This window comes from Solanum stenotomum, chromosome 7 (genome assembly GCF_019186545.1).
Source record: "Solanum stenotomum isolate F172 chromosome 7, ASM1918654v1, whole genome shotgun sequence".
NCBI classification, from domain to species: Eukaryota; Viridiplantae; Streptophyta; class Magnoliopsida; order Solanales; family Solanaceae; genus Solanum; species Solanum stenotomum.
Window position 1 is genome coordinate 14,469,567 of NC_064288.1, and position 26,501 is coordinate 14,496,067.

Consider the following 26,501-nt stretch of genomic DNA (forward strand, 5'->3'; position numbering starts at 1 on the left):
TAATGTCTCTCTTTCGTTCGTTTGTTTGTCTCATTCAGCTCATCGTTCCTCTGAAAAGAAACTTTTGAAAAACTAATGGGAATTAACAAAATTAGTCTTTTAAATTTTTATCACAATTTTAAAAATGCTATTTTATGTCCTTAAGTTTTTAACATTTGTAGTTTAGTCCTTTTTTATTAATATTAAAAACAAAAAAGTAGAGAGAAAAAAGGGGACCCACTTGTCCCTCTTTTTAACTGGAAACTTAAGAGGCACTTCTAGCTCATTTTTCCCAGTATAGTATGTGTGTTGATTCTTCAAGTGTGTTATAGAACACTTACGACAATGATTTTCAGTTTGAGCAGCTGGGATGTGCTCTTATTTTTTAGATGCATTGTATCTCACTCTTACGATTTTATAAAAAAAACCCTCTAAGGTCTAGGATTACTCCCAACATCCAAATTTTGACACTAAAGAAAGAAGCTCTCAAAAATACAACTTTATCGAAAATTCCTCCATAATACAAGGTAGTATTAGTCATTGATTTCTTATTTCAACACTTCCATTAACATCTTCTAATATTGGAACCCTCAAAATTTAAGAATCTTCTCAAAACCTCAAGTGAAGGATTTTGGAATGCTTCTTCAAAAAGGTAATCCAAACCTCTAAACTTACTTGCATGATCAATTAGTACAATATGAATATGTTTTAGTGTTAGAACTTATGAGATGATGATTGGAAGCCATAAGTGTTGGACAAAATGATAATCACACCCAGAATAATGTCCAAACTAAATAGCAATAGGAAGAGAGTAACAACGACACCAAATATTAAAATGGGTTAAATATGTTACCCAAATAAGTAATACAATGATATTGATGAAAAATTTTGTAGTATCAAAAGACTACTACTCAACACTCTTTTATTTCTTACAACTCACAACAATATTACTTCCACACTATTTTCTCACAAACTAAGAATAGTTTGTGGATTACTCTCTCTAATCTCTATTGCTTCTCTATTTTTTGGTGTGTCCTTATAAATGACCATAAGTTCTCTATTTATAAGAAAAATTATGCCCATTTGATGTCACTAATGACATCAATGAACACTAACAATTCAAACTTGTAGGTAAACAACTTTTAAGCTTTTTTACATTGTTGCAATTTTGCAGCAATGGAAGACTAATGTTGTTTGCCTAATGCAGCAAAGGATGACTTCAAAATATATATATATGGACCCCATAAATCTCTCCCTTAATTTTGTTTTTTCTTCTTTATTCCAAGGTTTGATCTCAATCTCGAAAAATCTTCAAACTTAAGAGACTTTGTAAAGATATCCGCAACTTGATCATGAAATTTCACATACTTGTGCATTCTCGAATAAAGTGATACATTGTGTCTATGTGCTTGCTCTGATCATGATACACTGGATTATTAGCAAGTGCTTGCACAGATTTGTTATCAACACAAATCATTGTGGCTTCAATTTGCGGCAAATTGAGTTTCTTCAGCAATATCCTCAACGAAATAGCATGATACGTACATGATGTCACTGCCACGTATTCAGCTTCACAAGTTGACAGAGTAACAATTGATTGTTTCTTTGAACTCCAAGAAATAACATAATCACCCAAGAAAAAACACAAAACCAGATGTGCTTTTTCTATCATCAACATCTCCCACATAATCACTATCACAATATCCCACAAGATTAAAATCATCAGAAGAAGAATAAAATAGTCAAAGGTCGATCGTACCTTTTAGGTAACGAATAATTCTTTTAGAAACCTTCAAGTGAGTAGAGGTAGGAGCTTCCATGAAGCGACTTACTACTCCAACTGTAAAGATTATATATGGTCTCGTACATGTCAAGTGCCTCAGACTTCCTACGAGACTTTTGAACTGAGTGGAGTCGACCTTTTCTCCATCATCTAACTTTGACAATTTTATTCCACCTTTCCATTGGGGTGTTCACAGGGTTGCAATCAAACATGTTGAACTTCTTCAAAATCTCCTTTGTATAACTTTCTTGAGATATGAAAATGCCTTCCTCTATTTACTCACTTCTAGGCCCAAGTAATATGACGTGAGCCCTATCTCCGCCATCTCAAACTCAAGGGACATAGCTTTCTTGAAAGCTTCAAATAAAGATAGGTTGTTACTCGTTAGAATTAGATCATCAACATACAGACAAACAAGCAGAACATCTCCATTAGTATGAACTTTAATGTAAAGAGCATATTCATGAAGACAATTGTCTTGAAAGTATTTGTCAATGCAACTATTCCAAGCTCATGGAGCTTGCTTCAACCCATATAAGGCTTTCTTCAACCTCAACACCTTATATTCATGATTTTTAACCACAAAACCCAATGGTTGCTCAACATAGACTTGTTCTTCAAGATATCCATTCAAGAATGCTAATTTGACATCTAGTTGATGGATCTTCCACTTTATTTGTGTTGTTAAAGAGATCAGTAGACGGATTATCTCCATGCGGGCAACAGGTGCATAGACTTCCTCATAGTCGATGTCATGCCTTTGTTTGTAGCCTTTGGCCACAAGTCTTGCCTTGTATCTCTCTACCTCTCCATAGGCATTTTTCTTCACCCTGTATACCCATTTGACTCTAATTGATCGATGATCCTTGGGAAGAGTCGTTAACTCCCAAGTGTTTTTCTTCTCTATTGACTGGATCTCCTCCTCCATGGCTTGTCTCCACCTTTTGTCAGTAACAGCTTCATCAAAATTCATTGGTTCACTATTAGCAAAGAGACAACACAAAAAATCAAAATTAGTAATTTCTTTTGTGTCATCATAGAGTTCTTGGATGATCCTCATCCTATGCGGTCTTCCACTTTAACTCTCTTGAGTAGACGGAGATGCAACATTTTCTGATGAAAGAGTCGGGGTTGCATCATGTGCAGGTGTTATGGTCTCCTGTTCTTCTTCGTCTCCAAAGTATGGAAGAAAATCATATGTTCTTTCTTCTGGAGCCTCCCAATTCCATGATGCTTCTTTATCAAATTCAACATCACGACTCACCACCACCTTGTTATTGCTTGGATTGTACAATTTGTAGCCTTTTGAACTCGCATCATAGCCAATAAACACATACTTGACACTCCGATCATCAAGTTTAGCTCTCCCTTGATGTGGAACATGAGCATATGCTATGCTCCCAAAGATTCTCAAGTGCTTGATATTTGGATTTCTTCCGCTCCATGTTTCTTGAGGCATTTGATCTCGTACATTTTTTGTTGGAGACCTGTTGCTCAAACAAACTTCACAAGAAACAGCCTCTGCCCAAAATTCTTTTGGTAGATGTTTAGCTTTCAACATACATCTAGCCATATTAAGAATCGTTTTGTTCTTTCTTTCTGGAACTCCATTTTGTTAGGGCAAGTAAGGTACCGTTAGAGGGCGACGAATTCCATGAGATTGACAAAATTCATTAAATTCTTTTGAAGTGAATTGACCTCCTCTATCAGATCTTAATGTTTTTATTTCATAGCCACTTTATTTTTCTACAAGTGCTTTGAAATTTTTAAAGGCAACAAAAACTTCAGATTTTTACTTCAAGAAGTATACCCAAGTCTTTCTACTGAAATCATCAATAAAGAGGAAGAAGTATTTTATTTTACCAAAAGAAGGTGGATCGATTGGACCACACACATCAGTGTGTACAAGTTGAAGTGGCTTACTTGTTCTTGATGTAGTCTCCTTTGGAAAACTCCTCCTTGCATGTTTTCCAAGAAGACAAGCTTCACACAATTGATTTGGATAGTTGATTGACGGTATCCCATCAACCATGCTCTTATCTCCCATTAATTTGAGCGCTTCAAAGTTCAAGTCCCCAAATCTCATATGCCAACACCATGAGTCATCTTGCACATTGGTCTTCAAACACTTTGCGTCGATGGTTTTAAGATTCAAAGGGAACAACCTATTCTTTGCCATATGAACTTTAGCAATTAAGTTGTTACTTGTATCTCTAAGCCAAAGATGCATATTTTTCATATGAATATCATATCCTCTTTCAAGAAGTTGACCCAAACTCAAAATATTACTTTTCAATTTTGGCACATAATAAACATTGTTAATCAATTTATGTACACCATCTTTACAAGATATCAAAATCGTACCTATCCCTTCAATTTGGATCTTTGAGGTACCTCCAAAAGACACATTACCTTTCATCGTCTTCTTTATCTCCACAAACTTATCTTTGTGGCCACACATATGATTACTTGCTCCATTGTCAAGATACCATGAACTGCAATCAGATGTATCTTCTTTGAGTGCTAATAAAAACGTTGACTCATCTTCGTCTTTGTTGTTGTCAACAAGATTAACTGTCTCTTCAACATTACTACGACATTCCCAAGAGTAATGTCCAATTTTATGACAATTATAACACTTAATTTTAGATTTGTCATACCTCATTTCATTTGTACCTTGATAGGCTCCACGTCCTCTTCCTCCTCGTTGTCCACGACCACGACCTCTGAATGACTGGTGACTCTTATCTTCATTGTTGAATTTGTTGGTATAACTTCTTCCTCTTCCGGGGCCTCCACGACCTCCACGGCCTCGCCATTGTCCATATCCTTTGTAACTTTTTTCACCTTCAAATCCTTTGAATGATGCCTAAGTTTTAAGAAGTTGCTCTAGTGGCTCTTCTTTTCTCCTTTTCATTTTCTCTTCGTGGGCTAGTAAAGAACCTTCCAATTGTTCTACCGTCATAGAGTCTAAATCTTTAGAGTCCTCAATAGCACACACCACATAATCAAATTTAGGTGTTAGAGAACGAAGGATCTTTTCTACCACACGCACATCATCTACTTCCTTCCCATATCTTCTTAGTTGATTTACAACAACCATTAATCTTGAACAGAAATCCAAAATAGATTCGGATTCTTTCATTTTTAAAACTTCAAAATCAACCCTTAGAGTTTGAAGTTTTATTTTCTTTACTTTATCAACTCTTTGGAGTGAATTTTGTAAAATCTCATAAGCTTCTTTTGAGGTGGTTGCATCAGCCACCTTCTCAAACATGCCATCATCCAAACATTGATGGATGAGAGTGAGGGCCTGTTGATCTTTCTTTCTTGTCTTTAACAAGACCTCCTTTTCATTTAAGGACAAAGTTTCCTCATTTGTGGGTTTTGTATACCCTTTGTCTACAATATCTCAAACATCTTGAAAGCCAAGAATGGCTTTCATTCATAGACACCATTTTTCATAATTTTCTCTTGTGAGATGGGGGTACTGAAAGGACAACAGACTATTATTTGTCATGGTTCTGATANGGGTTTTGTATACCTTTTGTCTACAATATCTCAAACATCTTGAAAGCCAAGAATGGCTTTCATTCATAGACACCATTTTTCATAATTTTCTCTTGTGAGATGGGGGTACTGAAAGGACAACAGACTATTATTTGTCATGGTTCTGATACCACGTTGTTGGACAAAATGATAATCATACTCAGGATAATGTTCAAACTAAATAGCAATAGGAAGAGAGTAACAACGACACCAATTATTAAAATGGGGTAAATATGATACCCAAATAAGTAATACATTGATATTGATGAAAAACTTTGTAGTCTCAAAAGACTACTACTCAACACTCTTTTATTTCTTACAACTCACAACAAATTACTTCCACACTATTTTCTCACAAACTAAGAATAGTTTGTGGATTACTCTCTATTGCTTCTCTCTTTTTTGGTGTGTCCTTACAAATGAGCATAAGTGCTCTATTTATAAGAAAAAATTTTGCCCATTTGATGTCACTAATGACATCAATGAACACTAATAATTCAAACTTGTAGGTAAACAACTTTTAAACTTTTTGACAATGTTGCAAATTTGCAGCAATGGAAGACTAATGTTGTTTGCCTAATGTAGCAAAGGATGACTCCAATATATATATATATGGACCCCCCAATAAGTTCTTGTACCATAATTGATGAATATCCTAGAGAATGAATGAATTGTTATTATGATGGGGTTGTGTCATAGTTTGAATTGTTGGGATCATTGATAGTAAAGGAAGTTGTTTTAGTGTATATATATATATATATATTTGCAAGAAAAAACCATTGATTAAGGTTATGAATTTTTCAGCATGCTAGGTGTTCGATAAAATGCCTAGATGATTATACCATGAACATTTGTACTGTTGCTTTGGCTATGAACTATAAATAATATATTTCATAATACATGAACTATTTTTTCAAATGCAGCCTACCAAATAGAGCAATATAAGAAGAAAATATCTACAGTTATATGGAAGCGTGAATACACCACACTTGATGAGCAAGAAATTGGAAACTATTCAGAGAAACAATAGTAAATACGGAGATTACAATCAATCAATCACATATATAAAGAAAAAAAATAGCGAAAAGAGTGATTAAGTATAGTAGGAATGCAAGTAAATGTAGATACTTGGTTCAAATATTTTGTAACTAGATTTGTCTTTGTTTGAGGCTTTAGAGGAAAGGGTAACCTTCATGGAAGGTGGCTCATCTACCTAAAGTGCTCTTTAGGTCTAAATACTTGGCCATCAATAATAATTTATTATGATTTATCAAAACAGAAAATATACATCGTTTGTAAACGGTGAATACATTCCTTTTTTTAATGAAATGTATATTTATTTTAAATGCAAAATTAAGGGATATATTTGCTCTTTTCCCCTATTGGTGAGTAATATAGACTTTAATATTATAATCATGGTCAAATGCAATCTTAACATCTTCAAAACACTTGTGAGATACTTGAAAAGTAACCTTAGTTCATTATTGTGGAAAGTTTACCATATAACCGACATAGACCATTTGAGATATAACATGGATTTCAGTGTCTGTCCCACGCCGAAAAGGGGTGTCCTTACTTGCCAGTGTAAGAACCATGAGTCTGAGGTAAAGTGGATCCACTAGCTAGTGTCTATTTGAGACAAATCCTATGGTGGCACATAGTTATGGGACAAGGAGATTGCTACTAGAAACCCGATCTCTACTAACAGGAAAGCATCCATCTTAATATCCTCTCGGTGCTAAGGAAAAATCCCACAGAATAGTGATTAATCATATACATTTAATCATTCCTGGAAGGTCACAATTAAACAACCAATCCAAGCTAAAGTCATTTAGAATAGCTACTTAACTTGATTCATCTTAGGTGAAAAAACCTTTAAACCTTATGAATCCTTATTGTGAGAAAACCTTTAACAATCATGTTCTTAGTAGTATGTGAGAATACCTTTCACAACAACATTGATACTTTACTCTCAAAGCATCCTCAAATCATTTACATCAACTTCATAAAAACATGCATATCTTTGTAAATTCACATTTCATAGTTCATAAGCTTCATGATGTGTTCCTTGTCTAAAAATCATGGATCATGCATGGATTCATATGAATTCAACTCAAAATCATGTTACTACTTCAATTCATGCATAAAAAGATAAAACAATCAATTGAATTATAATTGAAAAGAACCCATGAAGATTGAATAAAATCCTAACTTTGAATTGAGACTCTAACTTTTAAAATTAAGAAATCCTCGAGGAACCCTATGGAGGAAAGGAATCTATAGGTGAATACTAACACACCTTAGTGGTCAATGCCCAAAAGCTATCGTGAATTGGATATCTTGAAACGAAACCCTAGTTTCTTCTTCATTAGCCTTTGAGAGGATATTTTTTTTGGGGGGGGGGGTGATGTTGGAGGAAAATTTAGGAATAAGGTGAATGATTTAGAATGGGTAGTTTTAAGACTTAATTAACTTATATAGATCTTGAAATAAGGGTTAAAACGACAGAGCTTAGGTACCAAACTTAAAAGTTCACAGGTGACCCTAGATGGACCTCTAAACGGGCCATACAGATGTTCACTGGCCGTTTAGGATCCCATCCAGGTTACCCCAAATTCTTAGCAGCCCTGACAGGCAAAGCACCTCCCCTAAACGGGTCGTGGTGCCCTAAACAAACCATTTAGGGTTTTGTGAAGGGTCCATGGTCCGTTTTGGATTTTTGGACTTGCCCGTTAACTCACTTTTACCTTTTCCAAGTCCGAGGTGTTACAATATCTCCTGCTTGAGAATATTCGTCCTCAAATGGAACTCAATCTAGCATGAAAAGAGAAGGACAGAAACTAACCACCCAACACGAATGCAATTTCATCAAAATGCACATAACCAAGGAGGAATATCAACTCCAAGCTAAAACATATTCAAAACATCATTTCATAAGGCATACACGTAAATTGTACTCAAATGCATATAATTGTGAAGCAATCTATCAAGCTAAATTATTTTCTCAAAAATCAGATTTTTCATGAGCATGCATGAGGAAACTGGAGAATGGCTAAGACACATGTAACCAAAAAAATGAACCATAAGGAGCTAAATCCCTCAAGCTAGAGTAGGAATGGAGGTAAAGAGATGAGGGTATCGGTACATCATATCGGTCTCGACCTCCCAAGTAGCACCCTCAACTATATGATTCCTCCACAACACTTTTATGGATGCAACTTCTTTGCTCCTCAACTTTTAAACTTGTCGGTCTAAAATCTCAACGGGAACCTCTTCATAAGAAAGACATTCCTTTATTCCAAGACTCTCTAATGGTAGAATATATGTCAGATCTCCAACACATTTCTTTAATAAGGACACATGGAAAATCTAATGCACCAATGCTAAATCATTAGGCAAATCAAGCTCATAAGGAACTTTGTTAATACACATAAAAATCTGATATGGGCCTACATATCAAGGACTAAGCTTCCTTATTATCCAAACCTCATGAAACCCTTCATAGGTGACATTTTCAAGTAAACCCAGTTATCAACAACAAACTCAAGATCCCTTCTTCTTACATCGGCATAGACTTTAGTCAACTTTGAGCCTTTTTCAGCCTTTCTCTTATAAGATAAACCTTCTCCATAGCCTCATTTACCAACTCGGGACTTATCAAGGAAACCTCACCAGCTTCAAACTAACCTATGAGAGATTTACACCTTATCTCATAAAGAGCCTCAAATGGAGCCATATCAATACTTGAATGATAGCTATTATTTTATGAAAAATCAATCAAAGACAAATAATTATCCCAATTACCTTTGAAATCAATCACATGAGATCTCAACATATATTCCAAAGTTTGGATGGTACGATCCGCTTGCCCATCAGTTTGAGGATGAAAGTTCATACTAAGTTTGACACGAGTACCAAGACTTTTTTGAAAAAACTTCCAAAATTGAGAAGTGAATTGGGTACCACGATCGGAGATGATGGATAGGGACACTGTATGCAACCTAACCATCTCGCTTAGATAAAACTTAGCATAATCTTTCATTAAATAAGAAAACTTGATGGAATGAAAATGAACCAAATTTTTCATACAATCCACTATAATCCAAATCAATTCATGTTATCGCTGAGTGCAGGGTCAGCCCACAATAAAGTTCATATTCACATCTTCTCACTTCTAAGTAGGAATGAAAATATATTGGGACAAACCTCCTGAATTTTGATGCTCAACTTTTAATTGTTGACAATTAGGACACTCAGCACAAATTCTGCAATGTCGTCTTTCTTCATCCCATTCCACCTATAGACTTTTTGCAAGTCACGGTACATCTTGGTGGCTCCTGGGTGAATTTTATACTGAGAATTATGGGCTTCCGATAAAATTTTCTCTCTCAAGTCATCAATATTGGAAACACATAAATGGCCTTGATATCGAACCACACCATCGCCCCTGTAGGGGAAAGCCTCAATGGACTTTTTAAGCACCGGTTCCTTCAACTCTACTAAAATTGAATCAAGACCTTGCTTAGTTTTCATATCTGATACATACGATAATTATAAACCATTATGAACAATAATATCACCGTCACTTGAATCAACCAACCTAACACCTAGATGAGCTAGTCTATGAACATCACAAACTAACTCTTTCTTACAATCCACACCATATGCAACATTATTCATAGACAACTGACTTAATGCATCAAGTTTGTCACGACCCAAAGTATACCCTAGGCGTAACATGGTGTGTAGAACCCTGAAAGGTCTTACACAAGTCACTTAGATATCAAGATAATAGAAATAAAGATAGCAAAACAAAGTCTTATATCAGAAAAGAGTTTGACAAAAAGGAAGTCTAACATAAGTCTCAATAAGCCATCTACAACATAAAAAGAAGTGGTTGGGATGTAACTCATACACCATGTACAAAGTCTGAAAACTAAAATGACATAAAGCTATAAAAGTGTGTCGGTCCTCAGATCATAAGGACTCACCAATCTTCAAATGTAAAATGGATCGGCTAGCCATGAGTTTGAGAGGTAGGAGTGCCAGACCTTACATTATGAAACAATGTAGGCACATGTACGCATTTGTACATGAAATGTACTAAGTATGATAGCAACGCATTATGAAATCATGCTAAAAAGGACTTTATATGACATGCAATGACCAAGATAAATCATAAGATAAAATATTAGAAAACATAAGCCATATCATGGTCAATTCAAGCTTTACATCTTTGAAATACTTGTGAGATACTTTAAAGTTAACCATATAACCGACATAGACTATGTGAGCTATAACATGGAATCCATTGTTTGTCCCTCACTAAAAAGAGATGTTCTTACTTGCCAAGGTAAGAACCACTAGTCTGAGCTAAAGTGGATCAACTAGCTAGATTGAGACAAATTCTATGGTGGCATATAATTATGGGACAACTAGATTGCTACTAGAAACCCGACATATAATAATGGTAAAGCCTGCAACTCAATATCCTCACAGTGCTAAGTGAAAATCCCATGGAATAGTCATTAATCCTATACATTTCATCCTTATTAATCAATCAATCCAAGCTAAAGTCATTTAGAATAGCTCCATAACTTGATTCAACTTAGGTGTGAAAACCTTTCAACCTTATGAATCCTTATTGTGATAAATCCTTTCACAATCATATTCTTAGTAGTATGTTAGAAAACCTTTCACAAAAATATTGATACTTTACTCTCAAAGCATCCTCAAATCATTTACATCAACTTCATAAAAATATGCATATCTTCATAAATTCATCTTTCATAGTTCATAAGCTTCATCATGTGTTCATAGTCTAAAAATCATTGATCATGCATGGGTTCATATGAATTCAACTCAAAATCATATAATTACTTCAATTAATGCATATAAAGATAGAAAATAATCAATTGAATTATAATTGAAAAGAACCCATGAAGATTGAATAAAACCCTAACTTTGAATTGAGAATCTAACTTGTAAAATTAATAAATCTTTGAGGAACCCTATGGAGGAAAGGAATCCATAGGTGAATGGTAACATACATTAGTGGTCAATGCCCAAAAGCTATGGTAAATTGGAGATCTTGAAGCAAAACCCTAGTTTTTCCTTAGCCTTTCAGAGGAATTTGGGGTGATCTTGAAGGGAAATTCAGGAATTAGGTGAATGATTTAGAATGGATAGTTTTAGGACTTGATTCACTTATATAGGTCTTGAAATAAGGGTTGAAACAACATAGCTTAGGTACCAAACACATAGGGTAAATACCAAAATGACCCTAACTTAAAAGCTTACGGGTGACCCTTGATGAACCCCTAAACAGGTCGTACAGATGTTCACTGGACGTTTAGGGTCCCGTCCAGGTGACCCCAAATTCCTGGCAACCTTGGAAAGCTAGGCCACCTCACCTAAGTAGGTCGTGGTGCCATGATCCATTTTGGGTTCGTGAACTTACCTGTTAACTCACTTTTACCTTTTCCAAGTTCGAGGTGATACAAAAAGGGAAAAGGAAACTTTAAGGAAACAATGTAGATCAAATGATGAAGAGAAACACTATGCACCTGAGTGAATTTGCTTAAACATAATCGATCTGCTATGAAAGGGTTATCCCTAGAGTACATTCCACCCCAAACCTTAGATGGAAAGTTGGTGGTTCAACTATAAAGGAGGATGTGCATTTGGAAATGGAAAAATGGTGATGTTCCCTAATTGTTTATATCCTTGGTAAAGCACCTCATGAGCCAATACATAGTTGTGAATTGGTCGAAAGGTAAACCAGGCCTATTCTACCATGATGAGAGCTACTATGTGGTCAAATTTCATAGCATTAAGGACTTGAATGAGGTGTATTACACAGAGCCTTACTCAATTAACAATCGACCTATTATTTTTAAGCCCTGGACCCTTAATTTCAGCTTCAAAGATGAGTTCCCATATGAGATTCCACTATGGGTAGTTTTCCCAAACCTGCTTATGCACTACTCAGAAGAGAGTCGTTAAATCAAATTTCCAGTGTAATTAGTGTCCCGATATTTGTACATAAGTGTACATCAAAGCAATGTGTCAAAACCAATCTAGGATGAAATCAGTATCTTGGACCCCAATGGTACACAAATGCCACAAGAAGTTACTTATGACTTGAAACCTGAATTTTGCCCAAAGTGTTTGACTGCATGCAATAAATTTCTATGAAGGACGTACCAACAATACCAGAAGATCAACAGAATATTCTTGGGAAACGAAGGAGGAAAGCACGGAAGGTCACCTATGAATGGAAATTCAAAGGGCATATATAAGTAGAAACTCATCAACAACAACAAATTATGCAACAACCACAAACAACTCCACTGCCTATCCCACAACAAGGTATAGAATAGGAGAAAATGAGAAGATTAGTGTCTGCTAGAGGAACAAAAAGTCCACCCATGGATTTAGTAAATTTTCCTATCCTTAGTAATAATACCACACCTTCTAAGAATATATTTGGAAAGTTGGTCAGTGAAACTGAGGATCCTTTCAATATAAGCCTTGATAAAGGTGGGGGCTTAAGTATATCCTCATGAATTGGTTATGTTGGAATATAAGAGGTGTGAATAAAAGATATAAGCATAAGGAGTTGAAGCATTATATTCGTAGTAATCATATTAATCTAGTAGGTTTAGTTGAAACTAGAGTGAAAGCTCACAAAAGTACTACAATTTTCAATAATGTAGATCCAAACTGGGCGGCCTAAATAACCAACGAAAGGCAACAAATGGACATGTATATCCTATTGTATCCACGATGCTATGATGTTATCCAGATTGAAAAGCAGGCCCAATTCTTACATTGCTTAGTGAAAGGAAGAATTGATGGGTAATCTTGTGACTCGGGGTAAAATATAGGATTTTTGTACAACACTTCCCGAAATGAACTATCTTGGGAAGGAGAATTTTTCACCTGGACAAAACAAGCAAGCATGCGCTAATAAAATATGTAGTAGACTGGATAGGGCTCTTGGAAATTTTGACTGGATGATGAACTGGAACATGTGCAGGTTGAGTATGAATAGCCAATGATCTATGACCACTCCCTCATGGTTCTTAAATTACACGGAGAAACCCCAGGTTAACAAGACTCTGTTCAAATTCTTCAATGTCCTAGCCGAGCATGAAGAATTATTTCCTATAGTCAATGAAGTGTGGAGACAACAAAAGGATCAATGGAGTATGAAGAATGTATGGCTTAATTTACGGGAACTCAAGCCATTGCTCAAGAATCTGAATAACAGAGAATTCAAGAATGTGAGGCTATAAATTTACAATGCTAGGACATAGTTGAAGGTAGTTCAAGCACAACTTACTAGGCAATGTAGCGATAGGCTAATCAATGTAGAAAAGACCCTCCTCCAGAATCTAGAAAAGTGGTCTTTGATAAAAGATAACATTGTGAAGAAAAAGTTTAGAGCAAGGTGGATTAAGCTTGGAGATTCCAACACCAAGTATTTCTCTATTGTTATGAAGGAAAATATTCCAACACCAAGTATTTCTCTATTGTTATGAAGGAAAGGACCCAAAGAAAACAAATATCCAAAATTATGGTGCTGTCAGGAGCAAAGCTTACCCTACCTGGAGATATACAGAGAGAAATTATAGAGTTCTACATGAGTATTATAGGTTCAACAACCATTGTATTACTATAAATAGACAAATTGGTGATAAGAAGAGGACCTACACTTACTATAGCGCAACAAACTAGCCTATGTACCGAAGTCACTGATCAAGAGATTCTAGACAACCTCCATGGTATTGATGATGACAAGCACCTGGCATCGATGGTTTCAATGCATATTTCTTTAAATAAGCATGGCCCGTAATACATAATGATTTGATGTTAGCTGTTAAAGATTTCTTCCACACAGGAAGATTATACAAAGCCGTCAGTTGCACTACCATAGCCTCTATCATCTGTGAAGTATAATCTGGATTCATTCCTGGGAGATGAATTGTTGACAATATCAGTCTAGATCATGATCTTATTAAAGCTTACACTAGAAAACACATTTTTGATCGATGCATGATTAAAATAGATCTCCAAAAGTCGTATGACTCAGTGGAGTGGATATACCTAGAGCAAATCCTAGAGAGACTGGATTTTTACCTTAATTCAGAGGGTGGTTGATGCAATATATTAAGACTATTAACTATAGTGTGTTGATAAATAGGGAGACTAAAAAGTCACTCAATGCAGAAAAAGGACTAAGACAAGGAGACCTAATTTCCCTCTTTTTATACCTGAGTAGCATCTAAAAAGTCTCAAAGAGGAAAAAGCTTTTAGATTCCACTCAAGATGCTCCAAGATGGAATTACACACCAGAGCTTTGTTGAAGACCTACTCCAATTTGCAAGAGGAGACCTCCCATCTGTTACAGCCTTGTACAAATGCTTCCTCAAGTTCTCCCACGCCTTTGGTCTTCAGGAAATTATGAGCAAAAACTTTGTCTACTTTGGAGGAGTAACTTCAACTGAGAGGAACAAAATACTTCAACCTCTTGGAATTGAAATTGAAGACTTACCATTTAAATACTTGAAAATATTGTTGTCCACCAAAAAGACTACATTAGTGCTATGGCGACTTTTAATCCATAAAATCATTATGAGGATCTCGTCATGGACAGTAAAGAAACTCTCATACGCTAGTAGAATACAGTTAGTTCAAACTATGATCTTTGGTATCCAAGCTTATCAGGCACAACTCTATATCTTACCAACAATCATTTTGAAAGTCATTGATGCCTATTGTAAGAGCTATGTGTGGTCGGGGACAAATGAAGTGACCAAAAAGACATAAGTGGCTTGGGAAAAGTTATGCTCACATATGGCGTGCGGTGGACTCAATCTTAAAAACCTAACGTTGTGGAATAAGGTTACCATTGCTACAAATTGTTGGGACTTAACCAACAAGAAAGATCGACTATGGATTAGTTGGGTTCATTCATATTATGTCAAAAATAAATGTGTCCTCACAATGGTCATTCCTAAGCAAGCAAGTGAGATGGTAAAACAAATTATTGGTACCAGAAGGATACTTCAAGATAGTCAGCAGTTAGAAGGCTGGATAGAAGCATCATTAGACATATCTATTTCCAACTACTGAACACAAATGAATCAATAAGGTGGAAATGCATGATGTTCCAGAATGATAGAAGTCCAAAATCTAAGTTTACAATGTGGTTACACTTTCATGGGAGGATGCTAGCAGCTGATAGATTGATTAAATGAAGGATAAATGTGGAGCTAAGGTGTGGACTTTGCAGAACTAATGATGAAAGTAGAGATCATTTGTTCCTCTCATGCAGCTATACTCTTAACTTATTGGTGAGACTCATGCAATGGATTAAAAGACCAATGGTTACTGCTCAAGCCTAGAACAATATGTAGATTGAGCAATTCATAATAGGAAAGGGAGATCACACACTGCCAAACTTTTCATACTGAAGTAATCCATACCATCTGGATAGAGAGATACTTGAGAATTTTCAAAATGCGGAGCAAAGATGCCGAGAGTATAATCAAGGAAGTAGCCTACGTTTGCAATGTTAGATCTGCTCATGGAACTCAATTACTACTCCAAGAACTCCTACTTTAATTCACTGAGCTAGACAGTAAGATTAGGCTGTGTAAATAGCTAAGTATGATGATTTAGATAGCTAGTTTGTGTTTGAACTTTGTTATGATGTTGTAATGGACTCATGTGTGATTAATAAGATAAAGTTAATTACGAAAACATAGTATCATGTAAAGTAACTAACCAAACAAATCTTTTTCTAGTGAGATGCTCTAGAATTAAGATGGAGTACAATGATTTTGTTGTAAAAGGACAAGGATAGTATCTATAGTTGCAATAACTACATGGGTATCAACATGTTAATACACATTATGAAAATTTAGGAGAGAGTGGTGGAGATGAGTTTCACGACCCAGACCGTCATGATTGGCTCCCACACAAACCCTCCGGTGGGAGAACCATTACTACAACCCAAACAAACAAATTCTATGAAAACTAAGGCATTTAAAAATACAGAAGTAGATTTAAATGACTATAAAAATGGAGTCCCCATAAACTCCAAGGTTTTAACAAACAACTAACCAAACTAATGCGGAAGAACAACCACTAGAACCTGAAAGTCATGTACCAAAACTCTACTAACGACAAGTCTAAGAACAAGGGGTACAACCCCGAAGCTAAACAAAACACCTTAAACAAATAGCCTAAGTCCGAAAAGGGTGGACTTAAACAAGAAAGATCCATGACAACCTGAAAGAACTGGCTCACCCTTAAATCCAGTTAGTCTCAATAGTCACCTAGCTGAGGTCTATCAATAGCCGTCTGAAGATGCCCTGTACTCAACAAAGAACAAGCAAGTGCAGTATCAGTACACAACCACAGTGTAATGGTAGGATCACGCGACTATCCCAATAAGTGAAACACATGCAAGTAACCACAACATTATAAAACAGTTATATACCGAACATATACAATATTAGTCATCTTTTCAGGATCAATGTAGCATCCCACATTCTCAATAATACACATTGGTTATCAATTTAGAGCAACATACATTCTTCCAATATCAATCATTATTAGATATGAACATAATCATCACAAATAAATACACAACACAATTTAATGGTCCTCTCATGGAACCCAATTCAATGGTCCTCTCATGGAACCCACACCCAAACTGTTAGCATACCGAAATGTGGTACCCGATCCAATGTTTATATTGGAACGTGGCAATCGATCCCATATTTATACCAGAACGTCGGAATCGATCCCATATTTATGCCGAAACGTGGCAACCGATCCAAGTTAGTGTATTGGAACGCAACACCCGATCCATTCAAAAAATCATAATCACAATATATATTCTCACAATCATACAACAAGAGGTGATTCATGGCATACAATTATTCAATTATCCTCATTTACGATTAGGGTGATCAATAATGCAACATTCGCATACATACATGTATTATAATGAGCAGTTTCAAACATATATCACACCAACATGAAATCACAACCATCACCTACCTCGAATCCAAGCTTGAATCCCCCAAGGCACTTGAATTTTCCCTTTCCGAATTCTTCCCGCTTGTTCGTGGTCTAAAAACATACAATTAACGCAAGGATCAATAAACGAGGCCAAATTACCCGAATTATAATCAATATTATCAACCCTAGGTCAAACCCTTGATCCCCATACCCATATTAGGGTTTCTTCCACCATAAATCACATATCAAAACCCTCCCCCATCGATAATTACCAGCAGAAATCCTGCCCCAGCAGCTTGCACGGAATCAGTGAGCTATTTTAATAATTCCAAGACCCCCCAACACACCTTTAACCAACGACGTTCATAAAATATCATTACGCTAAGATCGATTTTGGGAGTTCTACTCACTCGAATTCAATTCCGTAAAGTCGTACGGATTCCTTAACGACTTATCTAACTACTCATGTAATCAAAATCATAATTAAATCATCCGATTGTTACCAGATTTCCCTACACCTAAATGACACTGATTTCGTCCAAATCTGGACTAGGTTAGGAAATTCCAAGTTACTACCAAAAGTTTTCTGACCCCAATTCTTTCTCATTGGCTTTTCCCTAACGATGGAATCAGGTCGTTACAATGAGGGTGATGAGGGGTGTGTCTATTTTTGAGAATCAGTTTGGATTTATGTTAGGGCGATCGAACACACAAGTCATGCATCCTATGAAGAGACTATGAAAAATAAATAGGTACTTACATATGGTGTTTATTAACTTTGAGAAGGACAACGAAAAAACTTCGAGGGAAGTATATTGTGAAGTTTCCCAAAGGCAAAATGTGTATCAATGGCCTATATTGGGAGATATGCGAAGGAGCTAAATTGAGGGTAAGAACGGTGGGAGAAAACTCATAGCACTTTCTCATATGAGATGGAGTTACATTAGAGATCAACTCTTATCCATTTTTATTTGTCATGGTTGATGGATGAATTGTCACGAAACATTCAAAATGAGGTGTCGTGGTGTATGTTATTTGCGGATGACATAGTACTAATTGATGATTGATGAGACACACAATTAATACTAAGCTAGAGGTGTGGAGAAAAAAATTGGAGACTAAAGGGTTCAAGCTGAGTAACATCAAGACAAAGTATGTGGAGTGCAAATTCAATGATGTGGTGTGTGAGGAAGGAATGGAAGTGAGGTTTCACACACAAATATCTAGGAGAGACAATTAATTCAAGTATCTTAGGTCTATAATCTATAAAAGTGGGGACATAAATGATATCATGCATCGTATTGATGTGGCATGTATCAGATAAAGTGGAGGCTTGCCTTTGGAGTCTTGTGTTATAAAAAGTACCACCGAAACTCAAGGGTAAGTTCTATAGAGTGGTGATTAGACAAGTATTGTGTTGGATTCGAAAGTGATTAGGGCGTCACGCGAAAGCTTACAATTGTAAATCATAAGGTGATAAATTAGATGACAAAAATTAATACTAAAAACATAATATTAGTATATGAAAACTAATATAAAAGAAAAATATTAAAACTGTAAAGAGAAAAATCTCCCCATAAACAAAGCTCTTAAACGTCTATAGGGTGGATTCTATTGTGTTGTGCTATGAGAATAAGGATCTTCAATTTATAGATCTCAAAATTTTTCCTCTAAGGAAAGAATAAACCAAATATGGAAGAGAATTATATTTTCCTTTCAGAAAAAGTTCGAACATTTATGGTAATACTTTGACTTTTCTTTTAAGGAAAAAATAAACTTCAAATAAGGTAAGAAAATCAGGGCAAAACCCTAACACATTGTTGTATGGGATAGAGTATTGGCCAGTCAAAAACATCCATGTCTAGAAAATGCATGTTGTAGAGATGAGAATTTGAAGATGGATGTGTGCCCATACCGAGAGTGATAAGATTATAAATGAGGATATCCAAAATATAAAGTGGGAGTGATCTCTATAGTGGACAAGATGAGGGAAGCGAGACTGAGATGGTTTGGACATCTGAAGAGGAGATGCGCAGATGCTCCAGTGATAATGTGTGAAAGGTTGGTTATAGAGGGTATGAAGAGAGCTAGAGGTAAGCCGAAGAAGTATTGGAGAGAGGTGATAAAACATGATATGACGCAACTTCAAATTACCGTGGACATACGTGACCTTAGATAGGATGGTGATGAGGACATTCATTAGGGTAAAATGTTAGTAGGTGGTGTAGTGTTGTCTTGCTGAGGGTGACTGGTATTTTTCATGGTACTAGTTGTATTATTATAGTTTTTTTCTATCGTTGTTTATAATTATTTGTAATAATCTATCCTTATATCTTGTTTACTGTGTTCGATTATCACAATATTTTATTGTTGTTTTCAATTTCTTTCAAGTAAACTTTACATTGTTACCTTGTTGTTCGCTATATTCCCTTCACTATCTACCTGGATTTGTTGCGCTTGAGCTGAGGGTCTTTTGAAAACAATACATCTACCTTGACGAGGTAGTGATAAGATCTATGTACGTTTTACTTTCTTCAGATTTCACTCGTAGAGTTTCAATGAATATGTTGTTGTTAGTATATCACCGTCATGGGTATGAATTTGGAGTGTCCTCAATAACGGGGATTGGAAAAGGAAACTTAAATAAAAAATTAAAGGGAAATCACAACAATATTTGATCTTTGGTTTGGCATTTTCTGACCAGAAAAGTTAAAATCAATTTTAAGAAGAGCCATTCAAGTCCTGCCTGCAAATCTCCCTGAAAATCACCTTATTATTAGTAAATGGAAGGAACTTTGTAGGGTTTCTTCGGCTTTGCTGACAAACTAAATTAATAAATTATTATATACTGCAGAACTTTTTAACAGGATGATTAATTACCGAATAATTATATTTATTAAGAAATGTTCTCGATCTTTGTATCAAAATTTTGTTACACGGTATATAATTTAAAATAATTTTTCTGTAAAGTAGGCAAGATTTGTTTCAATAATATTACCTAACTAATAAGAGATTAATTAGGTAATGATCTATGTAACACCAAAGATTAGTTGTCTTATACCTAAAAAATGAAGCTAGTCTCAATATTCAATAACTTGAAATGGAAATGAATTATTAACTAATGCGAGTCTAAACAATCTAACTTCATCGTAGTATTTTAATCTTATTCGAACAACGTATTATTCTAAATTCCAGACAGTTATGATTGATCAACCTTATTCAAATTCATCAATCAAAAATCTTATTTATCAAATAATTTTTCTGATAAAAGAGAAAATTTATTTCATTACACGGGAAAAATTGTCTTTAATATTTTAAGATAGTAATAATTAGTACTATACTATTAAAAAAAAAAATCATGCAAGAGAGACCAAATTAAAAGAATCTTTGTGATAATTTATAACATGCTTGTGAGACCAATAATGGAAGTAACTCTCTTTATTATTAAAATAAGATAAGGCTGCAAAGCAGAAATGTTTTGTTTAACCCCATAAACTTGATTTTTTGCTAATCTCTTTCCATCAAATGATTAATCTATTTCTTTAGGGTATCTTTCCATACCAGAACTCCACTACTCCATTTAACTTTTTCCTGTTTATTGATGAATATTTTTTTAGAATAAGAAGCAAATTAAAGTCCTATCATTCATTGAGTCTAGTCATAATCTCACCTATTAATGCCAACCTGGGATTCTTTTGATGTCCCCCTTAATTTAATCATTTTATTTTTATTAATCAATTAACTTTACTTTTTGTTTTTTCAATTACCACTCTGTCAAAATAGACTGACGGAAGCTTCTGTTTCAGGCTAAATAATCAGCAGAAAAAGAAGTTTAATTTCTGTGCTCTATTACCGAGGTAATTTCAATACGTATTTGTGTTCGGATTGTATCACAGCTTATATTTGACTCATTGGGTCTCAAAATTTTACGAATCTCTTTAACATATATGTATAGAGTTCGAATTAAAATAATCAGGTTCAAACAAGTTCATATTTCATTACATCTGCTTTAGCTAGGTCTAGGAAAGCTAGCAAGGGCGGAGGGGTCCCCTTTAACAGGAAATTACATTGTTGGTAAATAATTAAAATTTAATCAGGAATTTTAACCACTGATCCTTTAAAGAATTTAGAAAGGGGTTAGGAGCCCCACCATTACAGCTGGTTACTACATACCTAAATAATCATAACTAACAGATTTAATTGCTCTATAATTTCACATCAACCATAATCGAATCTTTCAGAAGATTTGAGTATGAGATTACTCAGTGAACTGAACACTAATAGACAATGTCAATGAAAATGAAAGCTGATAATAACATCTTAATTTCTCATTTATTTACCAAGAAAATTACATGTGCTCTTTGCACCCAAATGTGAAATGACTCTTGGATCTTAATATTATTATACAATAAATACTCATCACTTAGCAAAACAAAAAATTAGTACAATTAATTATACAAATTAAATTTAGCTAATATTGTCAATTAGTAGTAGTAATTTCTGAAGAAGATTAAACTATAAAATCTCTTCCTATATACAGAAGTCTCTTTCTTTTAATAATTGTAGACAAATGAATGGTGATGACTACATCTCAATTTTCATGTGAGACGTTTGATGAGGCCCTGCATCAAAAGATTAAGAAAACACACTCATCAATTCATAATCAACTTATATTTTTGACAATTTTAATCACCATCCTGTCAAAAACAGAAAAAAAATAAATCGTCGTGATCCCTCTTCTTACCTTGTGATTGCAGTGTCATATCCTTGTTGGGGTTTTGGCCAAATCCCATCTGCACAAAGCTTTGCAGGTCATCCTCGCATATTGCAGGGAACTGGAGAAATGAAGTTGTTAAAACCAAATTACATGATGAAAAATGTTTGGTTAATACACTGATAATATAAAATCTTGTGTCCGTATAAATAAGTTAAATCTTGAATTATTATTACCTGATTAAGATATTCAGCAAATCCATCAAGGGGAGGCAATTGCATTCCCAGGCTGCGGCATAGTGAGTTATCTAACGTGTCCACTGAGCATCGACTTAGTGCACCATTAGGAATATCGCTCCGGCCTTGTTGGTAAGAAGATGATGTTTTATCTACTGGGAAAACAGGATGGGGCAGAGAGCCATTTGGTTGACATATCTGAAAGAACACAAGATATTGTTTTAGAACGTCACGTAAAAGAACGGGTCGTTTCATTGACATGAATCATGATACACTTACATCCTTGGAAAGGGGGAAATCCAAATTTGGGTTCACTGTTGCCAACTTCATGGATAGGAACTATAAAATGTTGCAGACAGAAGAATTAGCTGATGAATCACGACACATATTATAGAATGCGTGATTAGGGAAATTGTGATTTACCTCGACTTGTCGTTGGAGTGACTGTACATAATTTATAATTTCATCAAGCATTAGTGCTTTTCCTGTCACCTGGTACACAAATTAATCAATCCGGGTTAGAAGCAGGACTGGTTATGAATCGATAAACCAGAAAGGGAAAAATTGTTGATGCATTTCAGCAAACCTTATTACAGCCTGGTACAAGATCTTGTAACAGCTTCATTCTTTCACTAATCTTCTCTCGTCTCACCTAATTAAATGGGAAAAGAAGATTGTTAATACAAGGATATATGGGGTTTGAAACAACAAAGTGATTGTTAATGCTTACTCTTTCTGCTAGACTATGGCTATCAGTAGCTTGTCCTCTCCTTGCCCTAACATGAATATAGTCCTTTGGTGGTTCAGGAGGCTTTTGATTTTCCATAACTTGTTTTTGGGTTTCATCATCCTTTGATTCCTCCATGTTAACTTCTATCCCAGTACTTTCTACTTGTTTACATCGCTTTCCTCTTGCATTATCATCAGCTTCAACTCCCTGAAATGAAATTTTGATTAAGCACTAATAACATTTACTTAATCTCTTTTTCACTGACATAATAATCTTTACCCTGTTTCCATTAGCTCCTTGAGTTGGAGAATCTTCCTTTGTTTTTCCTCTAGAAACTGTTTTTCTTTTTCTAGAACTAGAATTCAATTCAGTTGGAAGTTTTGACCCTGTTTCCCCACTTGGCTCTGAAGCAGACTCATTAGAGTTATTGGCCATCATTTCCATCCGGGTTTGACCCGAATTCTTGATTTGCAAAGGGGATCCACCTTGCTTGAGAGAAGGGCTACTCGAAACTCTAGGCAACTTTCCATTCCCCAATGGTTGAGCAGATCTATGTGATAATTCCGTATTGTTCAACCTCAACGGACTCGTTCTGCCGTTGAAACTACTGCTCCCAAAACAAGAAAATTTAGCAGCTCTTTGAGCAAAACTTGGATCAGCAGGCAATGGAGGAGGAAGCGAACTTCCCAAATTGGGTATATTATCTTTTCCCATCATGGGTATGTGTAGTTTCGGTGGAGAGTTTACAGGTGTACTATAACACGAATTGTTACTGTTATTGTGCAAATTATTGAATACCGGTTGAGGGGAACGTTTCCCAACCAACTCAGCAGGGGAAGAAGATACAATTGAGTTCAAAGTTGAGTCAAATTGGTTAAATTGAGCTGTTGAATGGTCCCAGTTGGGGTTAAATAAGCAATCAGAAGATTGCCCTGAATGTAAGGGATTCCATGAAGGGAATGCCATAGTAGGTTCAAACTGAAGGGCTGGATTAGGGATTCCGCCATTCATGAAGTACTCTTTCTCCATGGATAATGATAGATTAAATTGAAGTTCAAAAATATCAACAAGAAGAAGAAAAAAAGGGAGGGGGAGGGAAAGAAAACTAAAGAGAGAGGAAGTTATATAGGAGAAAGTTTGTTTTGACCTTTATTTGTTTGTATATTATTTAATTTAATGGAAGAAGAAATGGTGGGGTAGTAGTAGGGGCTTTAGCCGGAAAAAGCGGAAACTAGGGTGAATTGCCGGGCCTTCAACGTCGTCGGACCACCGATTTACTCTATTATTTTACCACCTTTTCCTTCATCAGACCTCTCCTCCTGTACTTACGTGGTGTACAGTATAGGTTCACGTGAACTAAGTAACTTCCGCAATATTCTTATAATTAAATTAAAGTCATGATAAAAAATTCATAAATTTTAAATTATGAATATATATTTTACGTGTAGTCTATAATATAATTACCATAAACTTGAAATAATACTTCGAGAAATAACCAAGTTTCAAACACGATGCTATACCAATTTCTGATGCTCTGTTGCCCAATCCATTTAATTTTATATGATTTAGCTGGATTTGATATGGAGTTTAAAAAAAGATAAAGACTTTTGAAATTTATGATCTAAAATAAGTGATAAATATTTGTGTGGGTTTAACTCATTTCATTAAAAGTAACATGGATATTTTAAAGTTAAATTTTTACTCTATATAAAAATGTATCATTTTTTTAAACGGACTAAAAATGAAAGTAAGTTATAATATAAATCGAGATAGAGAGATATATTTTTTGGTTTGTTTTCCTCGTGTATTTACAAATTGAAAGTTTCTACATGACTGTAGAAGATTAAGGGTCTGCTTGAATTATATTAGACAAATAAAAAACATTATAAATGGTATTAAAAATTAAATATTAAAGATATATATTGTCTTTTAAATATATATTAATTAATAAACATATGTTATTAACTAATATTATGAAAAAATTAATTGAATTATATTTTTCAAATTAGTATATTTCAATTGAATTAATCATAAAAACTAAAAGTACAAGATTTCTATGAACATCATGAAATACATATTTGATAAAAAGATTAAAATTATAATAAAATGTCATAAATTATTAAAATATTTGACAAAAATATAATCTATCAAAGTTTAATTAAAAAATAAATGACTTGCAATGTGAAATCTCAAGTCAATACTACTAAAACAAATGAAACTGAAAATATAACATAAGTTCTAAATTCAAAACAAAAATTTAGCATAATACTTTTATGTTAAATTTCAACATAACATACATGAATATGATTTAAAAGAAAAGGAAAATGTAAGTCTATAACCTTACTCAACAATTAATTCTGCTTTAGTTTAAAAATTAGAATACTAACAAAATTATGCTAATGAAAAAAATAAACATGCCATAAAAAATAGATGATACAAAAAGTTGCATGAAATCACGTGAAGCAAATGTCGAGAATGAGAAAGAAATGAAATATAAATAATATAAAATCAAAATCAAAATCAAAATTTTTAGAATAATAAAAATAAAAAAAGAATTTAAAATAATAGAAATAAAAATAAACTAAAACGAAAAAATAATAAATATAAATAAAAAATAATAAATTTGTAATTACACCATGTAAATTGGAATTATCAACATTTCACAACTCCATCCTGAGAAATAGATAGTGTAATTATCTCCTGTCAATTCCATTCAATTACTTGCTGACCAAATAATTACATGACTAATCAAACACACCAGATAATATAATTATATTAAATTCAATTACCAGAGTGACTTTCCAAACAACCCTAAATGAAAAGCTGAAATTGTGATTGTTAATTGTTAAGTAAATAAAGCACGTCACCGCACATTACTTTTGATTTTGTTATGATAAAATGGAAAACAAAAGTGTTTGGAAAAGTGATGTGGTTTTGCATAATGTTTGAAAAGCTTACAAATGTGAAAATTATGGTGGTATAATTAAAAACACAAATTAGTAGGACCTTAAATTTGAAGTACATAGACGAATATCTTCTTTTATTTGGGAAAATTACGCTCTAGATTTACTTGAAATTATTTACACCACATAATTTAATATAAAATATTTTATAACATTATATTAGGTTCAGTTTATATTTGGGTATAAATACTTTTATACATTATTATACATTTTTATACAAGGTTGATACATTAAATATAATATTTTTTTCAGGTTTAATATTGCATATTAGACTACATGGCGTAATGCTTTAAGTTGGATAGTATATTTTTGAAAATTTCTCTTTAATTTCCATAATAATTTATGTTAGTTATATTTACACGCCTTTTCACACTATTTTATGCATATTTGTATCATGTTTTAATTTCCATAATAATTTATGTTAGGTATATTTACACGTCTTTTCACACTATTTTATCCATATTTGTACCATGTTTTAATTAAAATGAATTCGTAATAAATACATATA

General features: G+C 34.3%; 3 protein-coding genes across 4 annotated transcripts in view; 2 read left to right on the top strand and 1 right to left on the bottom strand.

Moving 5' to 3' along the window:
• Positions 1-26,501, top strand: part of LOC125870580 (peptidyl-prolyl cis-trans isomerase FKBP15-1-like) — a 1,082,853-nt gene that overhangs the window by 286,997 nt on the left and 769,355 nt on the right. The window lies entirely within an intron of this gene.
• Positions 1-26,501, top strand: part of LOC125870566 (U-box domain-containing protein 9) — an 841,044-nt gene that overhangs the window by 273,749 nt on the left and 540,794 nt on the right. The gene's annotated exons all lie outside the window — the stretch shown is intronic.
• On the bottom strand, positions 21,662-24,177 carry LOC125870561 (transcription factor bHLH62-like). Its single transcript, XM_049551019.1, has 8 exons — positions 23,310-24,177; positions 23,031-23,237; positions 22,887-22,952; positions 22,724-22,792; positions 22,580-22,639; positions 22,301-22,498; positions 22,095-22,185; positions 21,662-21,972 (listed from the first exon to the last, which is right to left on the bottom strand). The coding sequence occupies exons 1-8, from the start codon at positions 24,057-24,059 to the stop codon at positions 21,935-21,937; spliced, it is 1,479 nt and encodes a 492-aa protein (XP_049406976.1). The 5' UTR covers positions 24,060-24,177; the 3' UTR covers positions 21,662-21,934.

Coding starts and splice junctions, on each gene's coding strand:
- LOC125870561 (XM_049551019.1), bottom strand. CDS start 24,059: ATGGAGAAAGAGTACTTCATGAATGGCGGAATCCCTAATCCAGCCCTT. Junction 22,793..22,886: donor TTGTACCAGGCTGTAATAAG/GTTTGCTGAAAT, acceptor TTTGTGTACCAG/GTGACAGGAAAAGCACTAAT. Junction 22,186..22,300: donor TTGCTGAATATCTTAATCAG/GTAATAATAATT, acceptor TCATTTCTCCAG/TTCCCTGCAATATGCGAGGA.